The 21,126-nt window shown below is 31.3% G+C and overlaps 4 protein-coding genes and 1 long non-coding RNA gene across 9 annotated transcripts in view; 1 reads left to right on the top strand and 4 right to left on the bottom strand.

Annotated features, from left to right (window-relative positions):
* Nucleotides 1–10,285, bottom strand: part of LOC123658061 (MHC class II regulatory factor RFX1-like) — a 45,565-nt gene extending 35,280 nt beyond the window's left edge. The window contains exons 1-2 of one of the 3 annotated variants that reach the window (XR_006743822.1): nt 10,226–10,285; nt 9,093–9,174 (exon numbers count right to left, since the gene is read on the bottom strand). Coding sequence is in view for 1 of the 3 variants with exons in the window: in XM_045593547.1 (XP_045449503.1) it covers nt 9,093–9,174; nt 9,872–9,911 (122 nt within the window). In the remaining 2 variants the exon portion in view is untranslated. Of the gene's footprint in view, nt 1–9,092; nt 9,175–9,304; nt 9,386–9,871; nt 10,167–10,225 lie in introns of those variants that run through there. The other 2 variants (XR_006743816.1, XM_045593547.1) reach the window with 2 other exon arrangements.
* Nucleotides 4,527–7,211, top strand: LOC123657993 (low molecular weight phosphotyrosine protein phosphatase-like). 3 transcript variants are annotated; one of them, XM_045593475.1, is made up of 4 exons: nt 4,527–4,599; nt 5,576–5,763; nt 6,489–6,650; nt 6,957–7,211. In XM_045593475.1, the coding sequence occupies exons 1-4, from the start codon at nt 4,542–4,544 to the stop codon at nt 7,050–7,052; spliced, it is 504 nt and encodes a 167-aa protein (XP_045449431.1). In that variant the 5' UTR covers nt 4,527–4,541; the 3' UTR covers nt 7,053–7,211. The 3 variants fall into 3 exon arrangements, with proteins under 3 accessions (XP_045449431.1, XP_045449443.1, XP_045449436.1); XM_045593487.1 differs by lacking the exon at nt 4,527–4,599 and adding an exon at nt 4,609–4,651; XM_045593480.1 differs by lacking the exon at nt 4,527–4,599 and adding an exon at nt 5,364–5,510.
* LOC123658081 lies at nt 5,498–5,983 on the bottom strand. The gene is made up of 2 exons (XR_006743825.1): nt 5,922–5,983; nt 5,498–5,830 (listed from the first exon to the last, which is right to left on the bottom strand). It is a non-coding gene; the product is annotated as an uncharacterized LOC123658081 (long non-coding RNA).
* A 787-nt stretch (nt 10,286–11,072) lies between the features above and the next one.
* On the bottom strand, nt 11,073–14,449 carry LOC123658095 (1,2-dihydroxy-3-keto-5-methylthiopentene dioxygenase). The gene is made up of 4 exons (XM_045593568.1): nt 14,233–14,449; nt 13,640–13,806; nt 12,568–12,700; nt 11,073–11,877 (listed from the first exon to the last, which is right to left on the bottom strand). The coding sequence occupies exons 1-4, from the start codon at nt 14,353–14,355 to the stop codon at nt 11,746–11,748; spliced, it is 555 nt and encodes a 184-aa protein (XP_045449524.1). The 5' UTR covers nt 14,356–14,449; the 3' UTR covers nt 11,073–11,745.
* A 5,201-nt stretch (nt 14,450–19,650) lies between these two features.
* Nucleotides 19,651–21,126, bottom strand: part of LOC123658106 — a 62,185-nt gene continuing 60,709 nt past the window's right edge. The window contains exons 4-5 of the mRNA XM_045593576.1: nt 19,965–20,689; nt 19,651–19,761 (exon numbers count right to left, since the gene is read on the bottom strand). Coding sequence (XP_045449532.1) covers nt 19,651–19,761; nt 19,965–20,689 — 836 coding nt within the window. The remainder of the gene's footprint in view (nt 19,762–19,964; nt 20,690–21,126) is intronic.

Genomic DNA, 21,126 nt, shown 5'->3' on the forward strand with positions numbered 1-21,126 from the left:
ACAAAACTTCGAAATAGTCACAAATACTGACATCAGGATGAAAACTAAGTTAACTGATATCCTACTACGCATCGACCAACAAAAGTGGAGGTGGACCGGACATATGATGCGCGACAAAAAAGGAAAATGGTGTAAGGCAGTTTCAGAGTGGTACCCAAGAGATGGGAAGAGAAGCTGTGGAAGACAGTGCTTAAGATGGGAGGATGACCTCAAAATGACAGCTGGCCCAAGGTGGAGACGGGTAACTCAGGACAAACGACAGTGGAAATTATTAGAGGAGGCCTATGCCAAGAGGCACACTGTGATTAGAGACATTATATAAGTTATAACTGATGCAAACGCGTACATTATCTTTAATCTCAGAATAAAGGGCTTTATTATTATATTAGTAGTCTCTCATAGCTCGGTATAAGAATTTGGTCTGCATTTGTCCATTTTTTTATGGGATTTTTTTCATAGCGTTGGAATAGTGCCGAAAAATTACTTTCGCGACGAAGTCGAGCGGATCGTTTTATTATTTACACATAATTTAAATTGAAATTTTTAATTCCTAATATTGATACATTAGATTTTCCTATGCATGTGATGTTAGGTTATCATGACTTTTCACAATATGGCAAATTGTTCTGACCCTAAAAGCAGTGTTGTGTTCCTGTGGTGAGTAAAGATCGGCAACGTGCGAGCAATGCTCCTGGTGTTGCTAGTGCCCATAAGCTACAGTATCCGCTTATCATCATTTGGACCGTACGATTGTTTGCTGACATTGTAAAAAAAATATGTTACATTTTAACAAAGCGACTTAATTTGCGTAGTTTATAGGGTTCCGTACTTCAAAAGGAAAAAACGGAACCCTTATAGGCTCACTTTGTTGTCCGTTTGTTTGTCAAGACCCTTTTCTTAAGAATATGTGGACGTATCGAGGTGAAATTCATATCAAATACTTAGGCCTACTATCCCTTAGAGCTGTGAAAAATCAAATTTCTAAGTCAACGCAATCAAAAGATACAGCCATTTGTGCTACAAATTCACGACACTCGCAATGGAATCAAAACGTAACAGGGTACTTCCCGTCAACTTTGAATCTTGAAATTTGGTACGAAGCAACGTCTTATAACACAGATAAATAAAAATTTCCAAAAGCATAAATTTTTAGTTAATCATATAATAAAAATATTTTTAATAATTTGTTTGTACCGAAGCCTCAGTGCCCGAGTTCAACTCGCACTTGGGCAGTTTTTTAAGTAGATGTCAATGTAGTTATTTCGATACCTAATAATTTAATCTAATTTAAATACAGCTTATATTCATGAATGAATCGAGACGATAGTCATAGCTAATGGAAGCAATTTTCATTTGTATACAACGACCTTGTCGTTAGCGATGCGCTGTGGTGAAGCGAAAAATTGCTTGGAAATTAGGTTCAGTCTCATGTTTTATGGGTAAAGCTTTATATAGGTAAGTAACTAGCTGTATGAAACGCCTAAGCTCGTGGTACCTTATCAGTATTGATTGTTTGGCAATACCTAATCATTCATTTGTCTGAAAGTGTCCCTCAAACAAAATTCTAGTAAACAAATTCCATGCTTAAAAGTTAAAAATGATATTTTCATATAGTACCGTTATTTATCGTTATTAAGATCGTCCAAAGCATGTTAATAATTAAATGTTAAAACGGAATACTTTAAAATGTTATCATTTTTCTAACTTTAAAAACAAGACATGGAATACCAAATAATATTATCAAGTAATACATAATACTAGAATAATTAGGAACAAAGCTGTTTTGACTCGTATTTAAATAATAATAAAATAATCTTTTATCTGTGGTTAAATGATGTAAGTGAATTAACAATGCACCGTTTAAAATAAATTAAAACTAATAACGTTTGCGTCGTTACATGCGGGCATTGTTAAAACCAATTTATTTCAGCCCTACGTTAATTACAGCAGACGTAAATCTCGAGCGGGGTAAAACACATACAATATTTAACGAAATTACGAAACAATAGGTATCCTGTTCTCGTTAGCAATAAAATATTGTTTTTGATGGAAAATTTTAACAACATCATTTGTTTAAATGAGAAATTTGTTAATCGTATCTAATTCTGATTTAGTCTTACGTATTTTTATATTGGTTTGGTAGGTAATATTGTGATTTCTTATTGAAGTATGCACACCAGGATATATCTTGCTCAAAATCTGAACCATCCAGTCTGGAGAAGTATCACACCCCTACAGACGATTACAGGTAAATAATACTGCTTATAAGAAGTATTGTATGCTTGTGGTAAGTAAAGAAGCCAAAGCTTATGGAAATGTCAGGGATAGGGTTGGCAAAGCGCTTGTAAAGTTGTAATGTTCCTAGTGTTGCAGTCGTCTATAGTGTACTGTAATCGCTTACCGTCAGTTGGGTCGTACCGTTATTTTTCGAGCTAGTATAAAAAAGTGTAACTTAAAAAAAAGCTTGATTTCTCTGAATGTATTTATATATTTTTTTTAAATTGGCTTGAAAATCCATTTTATAACGTACTAACTGTGCCCGCGACTTCGCCAGCGTGGAATTTAACAAAAAAGTTATTGTTCAGGTCGCCGAGTTATAAAATAAAGATATATTTTTTTATAACAAAAGTCACCTAAGTTACTGCTTATTACATCAGCTATCTGAAAGTGAAAATCCCGTCAAAATCGGTCCAACCGTTTCGGAGATTAACCGAAACATACAGACAAACAAATATTATAAAAAATTGAATTTAGTTAAAAGCAGTTGTTTTAATATTATAAACAGACACTCCAATTTTATTTATTTGTATAGATGTATAGATATAGATTTTTACATAACGTCTGGCGTCTTAGATACTTAAAAAATATTATTGACAGTCAACACTACTTTTATAAAAAAAAAATGCTTCGTTGTCTATATATTTTTTAAAACAACCGTTACATAATTTTGACGTATTCTTCACAATACCATTTGTCATCATTAATCATTTACATTAAAAGAGTTTATTTCAGTGTTTTTAGCTTGCCCGGTATACCTTCAGTGCACAATATTATAAAGCTGAAGAATTTGTTTGTTTGACGATTTGTTTAAATGCGCTAATCTTATGACCGGTTAAAATTGATAGATTATTTTTGTGTTGGCTGGTCTATTTACCTAGGAAGGCTATAGGCTATATAAGAAGATGGTTTTATAGACATAAATCCTTACCCAAATAAATACGTTAATCATTACAAGTATTTCTTTTTGAACAAAATCATTTGATTTCAATGAATATCGTTGAAGATATCATAGTTTTAAAATAACTGCAACGATTATTACACTATATAATGCACAGAAGGAAATTTCCTACACAAATATAGAGCAGCCCGACTGGGGTTTACAGAAGATCACAGCTAAATAATACTACCCTAAAGCAGTGTTGTGTTCCTGTTGGTGAGTAAGGTGACCAGATCTGGGGGGATTGGGGATAGGGTCAGCAACACACCTGCGATGCTTCTGGTATTGCAGACGTCTATAAACTACGGTAATCGTTTACCATCAGGTAATACGTACGCTTGTTTGCTGTTCTAGTTAAATGAAAAAATATATAAATATTAATGATCACAAAAAATTAAAATGTAATGGCATAGATCCTTATGAATGAAAAGACCTATATCAAGAAGGCATTTATATGAAGATAAATTTTGTCCTTTATAGAATTTAATTTGTTCGCATAATTTAGGAGATGTGTGTAAGTCAACCGAATTACACAGTAATGATTTAAAAATATTTTGTTAAATTTTTCCTTAAATTAACGCGGGTGAAACCGTGCGGCACAGCTATTTTATAATATTGGCGCAGGGGCGATATGTAGATTGGAGCGACGCCAATGGCAAGGTCTATTACGTCTTGAACTTACCTATGTCCGATATTATTTTGTATGTTCACGAAAATAAACGAACACATAGAAATAATACAGGTCAAAAAGATTTTACAAATGTCTTTCGACAGCTTCAAACAGGACGACACTAAGAGGGCATCCATTAATTACGTGAACTATTTTTCGATCAGTTTAGACCCCATAAGTGAGATTTAGTGAGACTTGCCCTCTACGTGAGATTGACGCTGAATATAATAGAGATTGACGGGACATAATAAACTATTCAAGTATACTTATAGTTCATTTGTTTAAATTATATAAAATTCAAAGCAAAAACTAAATGATTTTAATAGCCATGAGATTTATTTTAGCGCGCAAAACGAACACTTAAAATAGTTTTCTTGTTAATATCTTATATTTTTTGAAGTTGATGTGAGATTTTCGACTATCCCCCCCTCAGTTTAAATCAGATTTGGTGAGATTTATTTTGACCTCTCCCTCCCTACTCTTAGCTCACGTAATTAATGGATTTCCCCTAATTTAACGTTAACGTTTTGAAGGTGTGAGAGGTGAGGAACGGGGTGTTGAGTTCCGCAATCGCAAAGGGAGGATCCTCAGACCAGACGGGCGTTGCCTGGTGGGCTAACGCCCCGACAGTAGTTGTCGGGTTCCATAGCTTGTATGTCGCGCGATAGATGTCGTCACAGCACTCCCCTCCGAGTCAGGAGGTCGATAGCAGGTTGAGTCGTCCATACATCTTGTGATGCTTGCCGGGCCAGTGGAATGTTTTGGTGAGTTGGAACCAGATGCCGCATAGTTCACGGTAAGTCGGAACTGTCTATGGTGATGCTGCAAATGCTCCAGTGGGTCGGAGTGATGCAGTTCCGCGTAGTGGCTGGCTGCTACGTCAACCAAGAGAGAGCTGCGTCTCTGCTTGCTGAGTGGCCTAAGTGCAGTGTGTTGTGCTAAAGTCGTTGACAAGGCTGTGGGCGATGACCAGGAATGCGCATCCGTTGCATACTGGTGGTCAGGATACCCGTAGTAGCTGTGGATGCTGGCTGGCTGTATGACTCGCTACTCGAAAGCTTAAGGAAGTGATGATGACGATGAAGGTTGCGCTGATGTTCATGCTCGGGGTCACCAGTTTGAAGGTGTGAGAGGTGAGGAACGGGGTATTGAGTTCCTCGTCCGCCATCGCAAAGGGAGGATCCTCCGACCAGACGGGTGTTGTATCTGGTGGGCTAATGCCCCGACAGTATTTGTCGGGTTCCGTAGTTCGTATGTCGCGCGATAGATGTCGCCACAACGTTATCGTTAAGATAATACTTTGTAGAAAAGTACTACTAAAGTTTATTTTGATCAATTTTATCTCATTATTTACATACTCGTATTTTGTAAAATCGCTGAGAATATCTGAAAAATATTTCTGAATATCAAGCAAATATTTAAAATTTTAATTTCCTACAAATAATCTTGAACGTGTTCTAACTATTTTTTTATGATTTTGACATATGATAGACGATATCGATTTTTGACATAACATATCTCTTATACTTTTGTCAACAATAGATTTCAAGATAAATTTTACTAAATAAGTTATAAGAATAAAAATGTCCGGAGGGAAAAAGAAAGCTTTATTCATATGTTTAGGTAAGTATTTATTTTAAAGTTTTATGTAAATATCATCGTGAAACTTATACATTTTGTTCTGATAGGCAACATCTGCCGGTCGCCAATAGCGGAAGGAGTTTTTCAAAAGGCAGTAAATGATATGGGAGAAGGTGATCAGTGGGAGATAGATAGCGCTGCGATAGGGAGTTGGCATGTAGGTAATCCACCGGATTGGAGAGCTCTGGATACTATGAAAAAACATGATGTACCGTACAACAACTGCGCGAGACAGGTATGTGTAGTTATCTTCCTAATTAACAGACCATACCCAGAAAGACCAACAGGTATTTTCTGAAAAACTACACTAACTAATGACTATAATCTCTATATTGTATAATATAAAAAAAGTTTCAAGAGTTAAATAGTAAAACATATTATTGTTATATTCACCTTTGTACTACAATTGTTCTTCAAATATACGTTCATAATTCAAGGCTACACAGAACAAATGTTGTTTACTAATCAACTAATCAAATTAATTATAAATAGTAAACAAATGTATACTATATAAGTGTTTACATAAACATATAAAAAAATTACACAGTAAAATTATATTATTAAATGATCATATCAACATTCAATTAATCAAATTTTATTCATAAGCAATGAACAATTGAACAACTGAGGTAGGCACAGCAGGCCATATCCTGCTCAAGATCAGCAGCTCGACTGGGATAGTACCTCGATCTTATAGAAAATCACAAGCAGTGTTGTGTTACTGTGGTGAGTAAGGTGACCAGAGTTCCTGGGAGGGGTTGCGATAAGGGCAGCAACACGCTTGCGATGCTTCTTTCGATGCTGGAGTCTATAGGCTACGGTTATCGCTTACCATCAGGTTAGCCATACGCTTAACTACTCCTGTAATAATACCTGATTAGAAAGCTGACATCTGTATAAAATGTCTAAACAAATAATAAAGAAATGATTTCGTATTATTGTGTACACTTTTTGTTAAAGATAACCTCAGAGGACTTTAATCATTATGACTATATATTTGGAATGGATGAAGCTAATATGCGGGATCTAAGCAAGAGAGCACCCAAAGGGTCTAAGGCTAAGCTCTTATTATTTGGAGATTTTGACCCTCAAGGTGATAGAATCATCAGGGATCCTTACTATGTAAGTATTAAATAGCTTTTTACCATTGCCATGAAATAAATTTTTTATCATTGCAATTTTAGTGCTAATGTTTAAATAATATTAAAAGTTAAATTAAAATATAGTGGTATGTTTTAGAGTTGTATTTATATTCTGACTTAAAAATTTTGAATCTAACTTATAACTGGCCCTAAATAGCACTATGCAAAAAATGGGGAAAATTTGTTGCTATTTTAATATTCATCATATCCAACATCTTTAAATTGTAATTGAGACTTAGTAGTTGAAAGAAAAAGTCTTGCTCAATTGAAATATTTTGGTGTTTAGGACAGTGACTCAGCTGGTTTTGAGAAGTGTTATCAACAGTCAGTGAGATGCTCGAAAGGTTTCCTGGAGCAGTTACAGAAAGGGGCTATCAAGTGAATTTTAACCTAATATTATAGTCATTCCAATTGTTTAGAATTATAATATAATTGTGTACTTTTTTATCATCTTTTTCAAGAAAAGACTTGAATTATAATTTTATGTGTCTGTGAAATGGCATTAAAAATTATCACTTTGAAATGGTGATTTAAAATAATACTCATGTTGTTTTACTATTATGAAAACATTTCCAACCTTTATACTTTACTACTGCTACAAATGGTTTATATCTCTGATTAATATTGATACAAATTAGGTTATACTAATAGCGAGATATTTGCTTTCCTACAAAATTCTTGAATAAAAAAAGTTAATAAAAGCTATATAGGGTTAATTATCGAGTTACGAGTTAATTTATCCACCTATTGTTAGTGGAAAGTCCCAAGTAAACAAAATGTTGGCGTGTAGCCTGACCTTAACCCAGGTCTAATAATGCATGACCTTTCATAATGTAAACTATGTTTGATGATCAGATTAAAGACACGCCAAAATAATTACACTCGAGGCAATGAGTGAAACTGATAACTTGGCACCGATTCGATCATAAACATTGTTTAGTAATGATTTAATAGTTTTAATGTGCTTGTCTTAATAGGTTAAAATGTAATAATTTACACTGAACATATTTTTTTTTTATTTAAATTAAGTTCCATGTCGTCTTCTTTGTTGAAGTTATTTATTTATATTTTATTACTTATAGATAGATATAATAAAATGTTTACTGGCCGATTTTAGTATTATGAGGGTTATTTAATAATAACTAAAGATTCTAAGCCCTTACGAGATCTATTGAAATATTTTTATTTTTATAATTGTTGTCTGTCTTGAGACAAGAAATGTTAAGAAACGTCAACTGTAGAGGTGCTTATGAGAGCAATACAAACCAAATCAATTTTGTTTAGAATTTGTATCTGACTGTAGGTTTTATTACAGCATGGCGCATGCTGCACAAAATTAGAAGTTTTATCAGTTATATGCTTGGAGATTTAATTTAAATGGTGTAAATAACACCGTTAACAGACCAATAACACAAACTGTGTTTAGGTACCGGGTAGTTCAGATAAATTTGGGTTGTTAGTGGCAACAGTGACTTGTACGTACTTGTGGATGTACGTGCTTTCTTGCGTGCAAATCGATACACGTATATAGAAAAATAACGCGTTAAATATTCAATATTTTTTCGGTATGAAAAAAGAAAAATCGATTTCGTATTTTACGTAGTAAATATGTTTATGGTAGGTAGGTATATAATTGTTAACGATCGATGGAAGGTAATGTGGAGATTTTACGTCGTTACCGCGGAACCCAGGTTTGGCGTTCAATAAACAAGACGCTAAGTATTTTTTTAATATGTTTTACTCCAGAAGATCTGTCTACTATGTACATAATATAGAGTATGGGTAGGCCCATTGCAATTATAGTGATATGTAAAATATTATTTAGTAGGTATATATTAGGATTTATTTAGCATACATATTTATAAAATTATATTAAAAAAGTAAGAAATATAGTTTAAGAAATCAATGTACACGATTCGCGCCTTATTGTATACCTACTAAAAATTAATAAATAAAAAAAAAAACGCATTCTATCTTAAGTTTTGTTTTGTGGTCAATACATTACATAGTTGCGTAGAATATTCGTCACTTAAGCCAAATGAGTTTGCATCGAAAGATAGACTCATTTGAAACTCCGGCAGTTAATTGTTGGTTTTGGCAGACGCTCGTTAGCGATCTGTGATCTATTTCAAATACAACACAAGCATACGTAATACTTGCGTTGATATCTATTAATATAAAGCATATACTTGAGAAATTAATTAAAGATGTCTTTTAAACTACTACTTTGTTATTAAACTATTTTTTTAATGATTATTTAACAACATATATGTTTTAAAGGAGATAAAAGAATATCGCTAATTTTAGATACGACAGTTTAATTTATAAAAATTCTTGCAAAACCGCGAACACGCGAATCTTCTCTTTTTTTTAAACAGGCGCTAATCGCATGTTTATTATTAATAAGATAAAATTGACTTACATATAATAATTGTAGGCAATGGCTATATACCAGAGAGCAAAAACGATGATTCCTTCACCCATGCTTCTTAAAAAAAAAGTTTCTGAAACGAAGTTCATATATCAAAAGCTTACATTAACACTTCCTAATACAACAGAGAATATAGGTATTATCTTTGAGTTTTATTTCTTTAAGGTGTGTAAGGGATTTATGTCAAATTAACAAGCACTAACTATTCTTGGAGGCTGTGCACAGCAGAAAATACCCCGTTGAAAATCTAAAACAGCCCGGGGAAGTACCTCAATTTTAAAAATGATCACAGTGTTGTGTTCATGTGGTGAATAAGGTGGCCAGAGGTCGTGGCTGAGCCTGGGAATAGGACCAGTAACGTTTTTGTAATGGTCCCGGTGTTGCAGGCGTCTATAGGCTACGGTAACCCCTTATCATCATACGGGCCGTACGCTTCTTTGTCACCCTAGTCGTCTATTTGAAATAAAAGAATTTATAGCTATGACTCGAACTTGTGGAACAACCATTCTTAAGGTATAGAATAAACAGTCTCAATGGTAATACAGACTTTTACCCCACAGTGAGACTTCTATAAGTAAGTATAAAATATAATAATATCGTAAAAGCTCTTCATTATAATTATATTCTGTTAATAAATAAAGATGAAAATATTTTTAAGTGCTAATCTCTCTATGTATCACTAAGGTAACATTTAACAATACTTTGGATACAAGTAAAAATGATTGTATTTGATAAAGAGTGTTCTTGTAAACTGTTATCAAAACTATTACCTTTCAAGACATTTTTCTTAGGTATTATAAAAAAAAACATAACTATGTATCAACAATATATATAAGAGTCATTTCTAAATTATTATCTACATGGGCTTAGGATTTAAATTATTTTAAAATAAAATGGGTTTTGTTTAACACACAAAACCCATGATATGACAACCACAGTTAATATATGACAGAATGACACTATTTAGCAACAAAATATAGACCTATTCTAATTCTGAAGGTGTCTAAGAAGTCTGCTTAGGTACGAATCTATGAATTACACAAAGATCACTTAAATACAATATTTTAAAATTCATATTTAATATTTATTTAAAGTTAATAGAGTAATTTTATAAAATAACTTACATTTTAAATTGTAAATATTTCCAAAAAGATAGTCAAGAAGGCTATGCCTGAACTAATTACGAACCAATGTGTGGGTAAACACAAAAATAAAATCGTACAAATTACGAAGTACCTGAATAAAAAGTTTTTAGTTGCATCCATAATTGTAAAGCAACAAATAGTTTGAACGCAGTTAATTATTCCATCTACTCGTTTGAGATCAATTACTACTTATATATTAAGAGTACCATTCTTAAACATCGTTGACTCTAAAACAACCAACTGACCCATAGATATGGAATTATAAACTACAGTAGGTTTGAAAGATATGTACTGTTTAATGCTTTCTTACGCTCGAGTCTCAAGATCTACTGGTCCGATAAAAAAAAAAAAAATGAAAAACTATTTGCGAAGAAAAGTCTGGTTTTTCGGAAAGTTAGTCTAAGAAACATCGTACTGTATCCTTTTCCTAATATAAATCTCAATTAAGCCGTCAAGAGAAGAGGCAATTGCAAGCAAAGAAAATATTGAGCAAGTTATGAATAAAAGATATTATTTGAAACAAAATGTTTTAATAATATTTTTCATCAAACAAAAATCCCATAAAATATGAAAACAAATCATATATATGTACATGCACATGTAAAACTTACAAATCAAATATATATTAATGTAAGAAAAATAACATATATATTATACATAATTTATACAAAACAATGGCCTATAAAAGTTATCACCACATATTATTGTGATTTAATGCTTTACACTATAAAATTTTCATAGAGCCGGTTTCACCATTTGTGTCTAAAATTTATCCAGCACATAAGTTACGAATAGACTTTAACAAAAGGAGATAGGTTAGGTTAGTATGTCTTTAATAAAATATGGATTATTTAATAATTGTATACTAAATAAATTCTCTCGATATATAACACTTTCTATTACCCTCAGTCCTCAGTGACAAACAGCGATGCGAAAATATCGAATATTTATCTATGTTAATATGTAACACAAGGCAGAGAAATTTACATTTGTTTGAACATGCTTATCATGCTATATATATTCCTGTTAAATTTTAAATTCTTTTTAACCTTTGTAGGCCTTGAAACATTATGATCTGATATAAAATACGTCAAAGAATGAAAGAAGCTCAACGACATTGTAATTATGACACAAAAGATCCACCATGGTTCCATTTATGTTCCATATATGTAGAAAAAGGATAAACCATATTTGTAAACAACTTAAAAAAAGGAAGAGACTCTCAATTCGAGTATATTTTTTGGTGCTGATTTTGACAATTCTTTTTTTAATTCAAAAGCTAGCGCTTGTAGTGTTGCCTCATTTAAATTTGAGCCAGATCTGATAAGTAAATTTTGAGGTATTCCTAATAATGTGTATCGTACTATACTTGTCGATTTAAATTAGTCACTTTTTTTTAAGAACAGATACAATTATATAGCTATGCTGTCTGTAGTCACTTAGAACAGTAGGTATATAGCAGTAATATAAAATATATATCTACAAAGTATGGCAATATTTTAGTATGCAGACACGAAGCCCTTTTCTAGCTTTTCTAAGTAGTCTTTTCTGCAAGGAATGTCATCTGCCGGGCGATTGTATGGAAGCCATACCGGTTCACCAATGAAAAACCGTTTAGCCCGAATGAAATTCTGTAAATAAATTAAAATTATGTATCAATAGTATTTAAATTGTTTCATTATTGCACAAAGATAGTTCAGTAACAAGTTTTTTTAAGTTATTGTGACATTTAAATATTTGTAATCTCTCGAATTTAAAGATATACTTTGGAAAACATTATTAACTTTTCTATCTACATAAACAAAAATGAATTGCTACATTATTATTATCAACACGCTAAGACCAAAACTCGAGAATGGCTGGACTAATTCAGCTATTTTCTTTTAAGTTTTCCATTACTTTGTATAAGTGTCTTGCTAATATTAGAAATTTTCAGAAAACGAAACTTCAGAAATGATACCCTCTGTCGGGTCAGTTTGCTAGTTGCTATAAATAAAAGTATTTGGACTGTATTTTTATTTATAAATAAATAAACGCCTTACACTCAATAGCTCCCAGTAGGATTTTCTCCTGTGTCGGTGTTCCGGGAACACACACAATACAGAAGGAAAAAAGACCAGACCACAATAAGCATCTATATGGCCAACACAAATGCTTGTCATGTGCGAGGATCGAACCCGCGACAGCCAGCGCAACAGTGCTGTGACCGCTGCACCAACATGTCATTTTAATTTGTTTTACCTTATAACTTTTTACTGGATGTACTGATTTCGATGATTCTTTTATTTAATGAAATAGCAAATACAATTATCTGTACTCACATTAGTATCAAGAGTGAACCGATGATAGATACCGCTGGGTATAACAATCATGTCACCAGCGGACACGGCAATGCGGATCCACTGATCTTTGCCGTCTCGCACATCGAAGTAACCAGAGCCTTCCAGTACAAGCCTGTAATTTGTTTCAATATTTACATTGTTTAGTAATATTTCTATTATATATTTCTATTATTTCTTTATTTATATTTCTCAAACCATCCTAAGTTTAGTTTTCTTTTACTCTCAAACTCTTAATTAATATAGCAACTCTTTAGCTGTTAATTGTAAAAACTTCTAAATGGCTTTTAGTCTAAATGGCTTTTAGTTTTTAATTCTATTCTTAATTTGTTATGTATAGCTGTAAGTTTTTCTGGATAAATAAAATAAATAAATAATATTGCTTAATCTTATTAAAATATGAATGTGAAAGTTTTTGAGGGTGGATGTGTGTATGTTTGTTACTCTTTCACACAAACAGTACTGGAGCGATTTTAATAAAACTTGGTACACATAGGCTACTTTTTATTTAAAATTCCCATGGGATCAGATATTACACGGGTGTAACCTGGTGATGCCGCTAGCATTAAATATTCACATTTAACTTTCATTTACAGTAGACATGAGTAATTGTTACATTTAACTATCATATTATATTAGTTACTGATTGTAATTTTTGACATATTTAACGAAGAAGTATTTTTGTCTAAAATCAATATTAGAAAACAATTACAAAATGAATATATTATTTGGTCTCGAGGCAAACTTAACATACTCTTAAATTATATCAATATCTTGACTTTTTAAAACGCGTTAATATCAGGTATTTTTCTAGTAAGTTAACAATAGCTTTATCATAATTATACATAATGAAGATAATGTAGTTTACCTTTGGGCTTAATCTGTTGATATTTCAAATTGACCTGGTAAAGAACGCTATTGGAAAATTTGATGTTTAGTCAGTCTATTGTACTTTTTCCCAGTAAGGTATAATAAACCATGTCTTTACGACATTTTCATTTCACCGTTAAAAACTAAAAGGTAGATTCATAGCAACAAATGTTTACAAGTATACCTGATTTCTTCATCGGTGTGAAGATGCTCTTCATAAAATGATTTGATTTTTTCTTCATAATTTGGAAGGCACTCTTTTGAGCAGACTATTTCATCTTCATATGTATAGCCTCTGTCTTTCTTTATTTTATCCAAAACGCCATCACTGTTGTATGTGTTCACATTAATCTGAAATATTAGATTAGTTTTTTTTAGATTAGTTACGTTTTTTTCATTCGAAATTAATATACTAAAAATTATTTTAATTTATAATAACTAAAAATTAATATTTTTTTATACACTGGTTTAATTAGATTAGTAGTACTTTACAAATATTTGTAATTTTTTTTCTAGTATTGTTTGTAGAAATAAAAAAAAATCTTTCTTTGCTAAATAATAAAAAAAAAAATGTTGTAATATTTGTGTATATTTTGAATAAATATGATATTACAAAATAATATCGTGACTATTCAACTTTTATGAATTCTTTACATTTTGTAAAGAATGCATGATTTGTCTACAAGATGTACGCGACCTCAGGGCCTAAATAGTGATAAATACAAGAAAAACGATAAGCAATTAATAAAAAACGTTTTACAAAACGCAGAAACTTACGCTAAAATATTCCACTCCAGTTTTCTTATACAAATCCTCGAGAGATACAAATTCTGGTGGATTCCTATGATGTTCTAAGCGTTGATCGCTTAAATCATTATCCATATACCAAGCTTTAACCATTTTTATGTACGAAAGCTACTGTAAACTTAAAAGAAAAAGCGTAAATTCGTAAAACGTCTAAATAACAACACTACAACCAAGTAAATGCTACCAGCTGTATTAATTATTATAAATGTCAATGTCAATGTAGAATTTTTTTTACTAATTTTAGCATCTTAGGTGTGTTACTATACAGCCTAGTCTTAAATCTGTGGTTACTTAATAAATATTGTTTTAATTTTGTTTTATAATTATATGGGTGTAACGATTTTTATGATTCTTGTTTAAATTGGAAGCTGGCGCTGTATATACGATCTTGTTCATATTGATTGAACGAGTACTTTTTGAGTTATCTCTTGTAATGTATATTTCATTGACTGTTTTATAGACTACCTACATCCTAATACTCGTCGATGTAATTGAAGTTGATTTTTTTTTCATTTTCAAGCAAATACAATTATTTAAATTGATGAATAATGTGGACTCGGATAGAAACGTTTAAAAAATATCTTGGTAAGCATCATCGACACAATTGATGCTTCACAATCAGTCCCGAATATAAAAGTATTTCCTGTAAACTCTTATGTACATAGTTACGTACATGGTACACAAAATTAGTCAAAAATAAAGATTTCACTGAAAATACATTAAAAAATCATGAGTCAGAGTCAGATAAATAGATTTTGATATTGTTGATATAAGACTGTCCCTAGAGTACCTACGTCCTAATAAATCTAATTTATAAAATTCTCGTGTCGCGGTGTTTGTAGTTAAACTCCCCTCATTTCTCATTAATCCAATTCTCATTAAATTTTGTGGACATATTGGGTATGTCTGAGAATCGAACAACATCTATTTTTCACCCCCCTTAATGTTAAGGGTAGTCAACCCCTATTTTTTTTTAATTTTTAATTTTTTTTTTTATGATACAACATAAAAAAATACACACAACCCTAAATTTTCAACCCTCTACGATCAATCCCTACATTTTATTTGTTAATTATAAACTTAATTTTTTTTGGCAAGATTTTTATTATTCCTTTGTCATGACTTAGAATAAAAAAAATATATTATTAATTTTTCACCTCTCTACGATCAACCCCTATTTTTCCATCGCAATTTTTATTTTTTATTATTTTTAATAATTTCCTTTAATTGTGATTTTTGTCTCAATTCAATTTGATCTTCTGCCTTCGCCGGTCAATAACTGATCAACTATCAATATAATAAAAATATTATAGATAATTGTTTTTAAGTTTAGATAGATATCGAGAATAGTAATTTAAGATATATTCGTTACTTTAATAAAGATTAATTTATTAAACTAAATAAAGCGTACTTTCATTGTCTACAACGCTTTCGATTATAAGTAAATCCCCGTACACTTATATTAGATAGTTTATTGGCAAAACAACGTTTGCCGGGTCAGCTAGTTAAATATATATTTTACGTTAAAACTGGTCTCAAATTGGCGAAAAATTGAGCGAACATACTAATAGGAAATATTTATACGATAAAGACGTACGCAAAACTTCGTTTATTTGAAGTCCGTTAAAATATGTTATTGTGTTTCAGGTTAGATACACTCTTTTTATATTCTTTTATATATTTTTTAGTCTTTACTAGTGGCCAGTCCTGATTTGCCCCGTGTATGTAAAATGTCTGTAGTGAATGTGGGCATGAAATACGTACGATTTTAAAATACTTTGGTAACTTTCACTTCAAGGATCTATTTATAATAAAACACAGTTACCAAAAAGGTAAACACCGAAATATATAAGGAGTAAAAAAAAACCTTTTAGATTAAAATAATTTTAATACATTAGTCTAATATAACATTTTGTCTCACAACTAAATTACAGAAACCGTAACGTTGGGGTTATTATTATGTATACAAAAATAATTTACTTGACCCGCGAAACAACTTCATACGGCATTTTAACTTAATCTAGACATTCATATTACATGTAACAATTTATACAGATTAATGAAACGTATGACACATACATATACATAGAAAATATCTGTAGAAGTTATAGAATATATATTATATACTTATATATCTATATATATTTAAGCATAGAAAACAATCTGTAAACGTAATGGAATTTAAAACCTAAACATTATCTAGGGGAGAATCAATGTTAATAAAAGATTTAATTATATTTATATTATTACATACCTACATTCTTACACTTTCATGGTCACTGACGCCCGGTTTATATATATAACCGACGTTAAGTATTTCAAATCGAAGGGTCAAAAATAATCGTTTTTTGAATATAAGAACTGGACTTATGACTATTATTAAGATGTAAAACGGTACTTTTACGATGTCTGCTGTTAACTCTTTTAAATTCCTGGTATTTCAACGTTGTTGCATGCGCCATGTTTTTCAGTAAGCATTTTACTATTTATGCTATTTACTATGTTTATGTTATAACATAAACATAGTAAATAGCCTTTTTTACATCTCAAATCAAATTTTTGTCGGTATGTAATGGATACACTATATTCTATATAATTATATGAATTTTATACTTCGTCATTTATGATATGATCACGATATATTAAAAAATAAGTATATCACCGTTTTAAGTACGATTCATACAGACGAATCTATTAGCAGCAGTGCTGCTGTGATGAGTTTAAAGACAGTAAAGTGTAAATGTCGAAGTATGAGTGAAATTAAAAATTTTGGACTTATTTGAACTAAAAAAAAAAAAATTGCATATTAATATAGGTTTGATGAAATATATTTATTGATATATTTTACAATTGTAATCATAAAGTAAATGAAGTGGCGTCAAAATATTACAAAAGTATTAAAAAACGGTTATCGTTTATGTAAGGACGAGGCTTGCATATATCAAGTTGATTATAATCTGGTTTCTCTATACAGAAAACGACTCGTATTCCTTACGGACCGCTCAATTTCGAATACGAGACGTTTGAAAGTGAACGGTTCGTAAACCATAACGAGTAATTCTTGAATATAGGAACCGGGTTTAATCAACTTGAAAAATTAATTTTAACTACAATTATATTTAATACGATTGGCTTTCCATTTCGTATAAATGGTACTTAACTATACATAATTATATAGAAAGTAATAATTATTTTATATCAGAAAGGTGTACAATTTGTAACATGCGAATTTTTGTTACGAAACATTTCTTTAAATAATATTTTAAAACACAAAAGTAATTATCAGTAGATAACATAACTTATAATAGTTTATTAGACCATAAATACAAATAAATTTCAAAAGTATTGAACATTATTAAGCAATTTATATAATTTTGAAAAATAAATGCATTAAAAATAATTCATATTAATTGGACGGAAATAAAATCACAAACAATCATAATTTTTACAAACCTGTTGTTACATAAAATAGAACAATTTGAAATCCTGTCTCTGGAAAATGTAAACGCGAAATAATTTCTTAATTCTTGTTAATTTTCCACTATTACATACATTATTAGTAATAAAGTCTTTGAAACAATCTTTTTAAATCTTTTATTTAAAAGAGATTTAAAAATATCCTTATTTCAAGACTTTTTTGATACCTTAGGAAGTTAGGAACGAAATAGACATTTTCTAATTTCAAGTTTAGCAAATGTGTCAAAAAAAGAAAAAATAATAACAGTTTAAATTGTACCCTTTTGATGTTTATTTTTAACAGGAATTTAAAGCTAGGTTCATTAAAAACTATCCTGACTTAAAAATGAAATACTGAGATCATACACTTATCCCTACAAATGAATTTAAGTTTACAATTTCGACAAAAAAAATCATTAATATTTTAAATTGTCCATTAATTTCACATTTTTGTTAATTATAAGCTATTTGTATAAAAACTAAATTACATACAGATTGACAATTCATATTTTTATATGTATCATACAACCGAATACACTATCACAATCGTACTAAAATTATTTACAATAATCTCTAATATTAAAACAATAATACTATTATAAATTAATTACAATTATATTATACTTAATTCACATCAAATATTAAAATATTATTACGTCTTATTTTTACCTTTATATCTTGAAAACGATTCCTTTATTTTGAAATGTTGAAAAAAGAATCCCTACGGTTCTCCATCAGGGTTTCCCCCGACTTCGACCTGAGAAATGTTGAAAATGACACAAAAAGTTGCTATACAATAAAAGAAAAAAAATTTAATTATCAAAATCTATCGGTAGAAGAATTTTTGATATGAAACTCATTCAATATTATATATTTTTTGATTAGTATGGATGTTATGCATCACACAAACGTTAATGATTAACATATAAATTGCTTTTAATCCATTATAGCTTCGATTGGTTGAACGCATGTTAGGCGACAGTCACATAGTCGTAGTCGGTTGAATAACTCTGATTTTGTTTACGAGCGAAACATTTATGATACAATTCGTATGAAGATTATGTCAAAATTTCATTGTTAGTATGCAAAAGAGAAGATTTAAAGATTATTATTGATACCGGCGACAGTTACCGCTGTATCGATTTTGTAAATAATAGAGTTACGACAGAGATATACAGATTGTAATACTGTCATGTATTAATACTGTCATTTTTTGAAACTAGTAAAGATTTTTTTGTATTTACATTACAACGAAATTTTATTACTAGTATTGGTACAGAATTTTATTTAAACATTTGTTCACTGAAATTCCGTTTCCTAGTAATGAAATTTTGTCATGATTTCATCGTAAATATTAATGTCATGCCCTGTCAACTTTCTACTACGTTGTTTTCATTCTATATACCGTACTTAGCCTCGAAGACTCACTAGTGACAATTTACACACAATCATATATTACTATTATATGTTGTGGATAAAGTTTTATCAGCAAGACTCTTGTGTGATACAAACATTTTTTATTTATTACAAGGAGAAAACATAATTTTAGTGTTGCTAGTGCAAAATAATCTTTTGCATTTAATAGCAACATTAAAATAAATACTGGTAAATAATATATTGTTATTTAGAATATAAAGATATAGCAATAACAATATTGCCAGTATCTTTATTATGTTTATATTTTTAAAAATAAAATGAAATTACATTTTTAATACAGAACAATTGTATATAATACTGCAATTACGAATATATAAATATATTTCATTAAAATTATATAATTAAATATAACAAGGACATAAAATTATTACTATCAAATAATTCACTAATAAAAAAGTTTGAATGTAATTATCACTGGGGAATATTACTGTTGGCAACATATATGCCCAAAGTCACAAAATAGGTCGTATACATTACACTAGAAATAGGTTTAGTCTATAGTTTGGTGTGTTTCACCGTGTCAGTCCAGTAATTCTGGATGGTCATCGCCTCGAGCGAATTCAGGAATGAATCGTTGTCAAGGCTGTACATCTCCTCGGAATTATCCTGGAAACAGGAGAAACAGTTATATTAACAGTTGGTTGTACCAGTTTGTGTATATATTTATGTGCAAACAATTTATAGATATTTTTTTAGGAAACTTAGTAGTCACATTTAAGTTTTTAGCAAAAATTAAATATGAGTGCATTTCAATGTCATCTTTTAGAAAAGTTAACAAGCGAAAGCATATAAACTAAATTTGAACATACTCTGATAGTGCTATCGTCAAGGTATCCACTAGAATCTGGGTTGGAGCACTTGTCATTCAAAGTCTGTGGCTTATTTAAATATCGCCTACGGTACAGCACGAAGGCGGTACTTCCAGCCAGCGCCACCAGTACCAAGGCCGCGAAGGATATACCCGCAATTACTCCAGTATCCATACCCCCACCACCAGAATCAATAACTCTTCTAGAAGATTCAACATTAGGCGGTATTCTCGTCTGTAGGTACGTTGTTTCTAAGGACAGAGGTTTCTCAGTCACTATTCGACTTTCAGCAATGCCTTCTAGAGTTAGGTCCTCCTTTATGAATTCTGGTTTCGTCAAATTTCGTCTTCTTGACGCAAAAGTGGAATTTTGTGAATCATTTACGTTAGTATAGTCTGATGTTATGTTTGTGAGTGTTGTGTTTTCTGGTAGAGCGATAATGGACACGTTTGTGTCTGTTGTGTTAACTGGAGTCCATTGTATTGGCTGAACTTCTGTTGTGTTCACTAGAGTTTCGTTTGTGTTAGTTGAGTTAATGCTGTATTTAGCTGATTCTCTGTTTCTTTCTGTTTCATTGACGCTTGGAGTTGGTCGAGTGGTGCTAAATGGCGGAGTTTTGGTGAAGTACATAGCCCTTGCTTGTCTTTCGGTGGATTGGCGTTCTACATCAGACTCCGTGCGAAGTTCTCCTGACTGGGGCGCGGCGAGGTTTCGACCCGTGCTCGCTGGAAAAAGAAAGTCTTTATTAATACTTTTCTCACTTATCTCATGTATTTTTATTATTACTAACAATTACATAGACATATATCTATACCGACGATGCCTTGGCGCAACAGTCACAGCACTGGTTTTTTTGCTGTTGCGCTGGCGGTTGTGGGTTCGATCCCCGCACATGACAAACATTTTTATTGGCCATACAGATGTTTGCAGTGGTCTGGGTGTTTTTACAGTCCTTGTGGGTCTCCCCACCGTTTGTCATAGCAGGGAATATATCCGCCAACCCGTATTGGAGCAGCGTGGTGGATTAAGCCCTGATCCTTCTCCTACATGAGGAAAGAGGCATATGCCCAGCGGTAGGGTATTACAGGCTGAAGCGTACATCAATACTAGCGACCTGCCTAGCGTAGTAATGGTCTAAATGAGAGATAGTCAAGGTAGGCGG

The sequence above is a fragment of the Melitaea cinxia genome, chromosome 1 (assembly GCF_905220565.1).
Source record: "Melitaea cinxia chromosome 1, ilMelCinx1.1, whole genome shotgun sequence".
Classification (NCBI taxonomy): Eukaryota; Metazoa; Arthropoda; class Insecta; order Lepidoptera; family Nymphalidae; genus Melitaea; species Melitaea cinxia.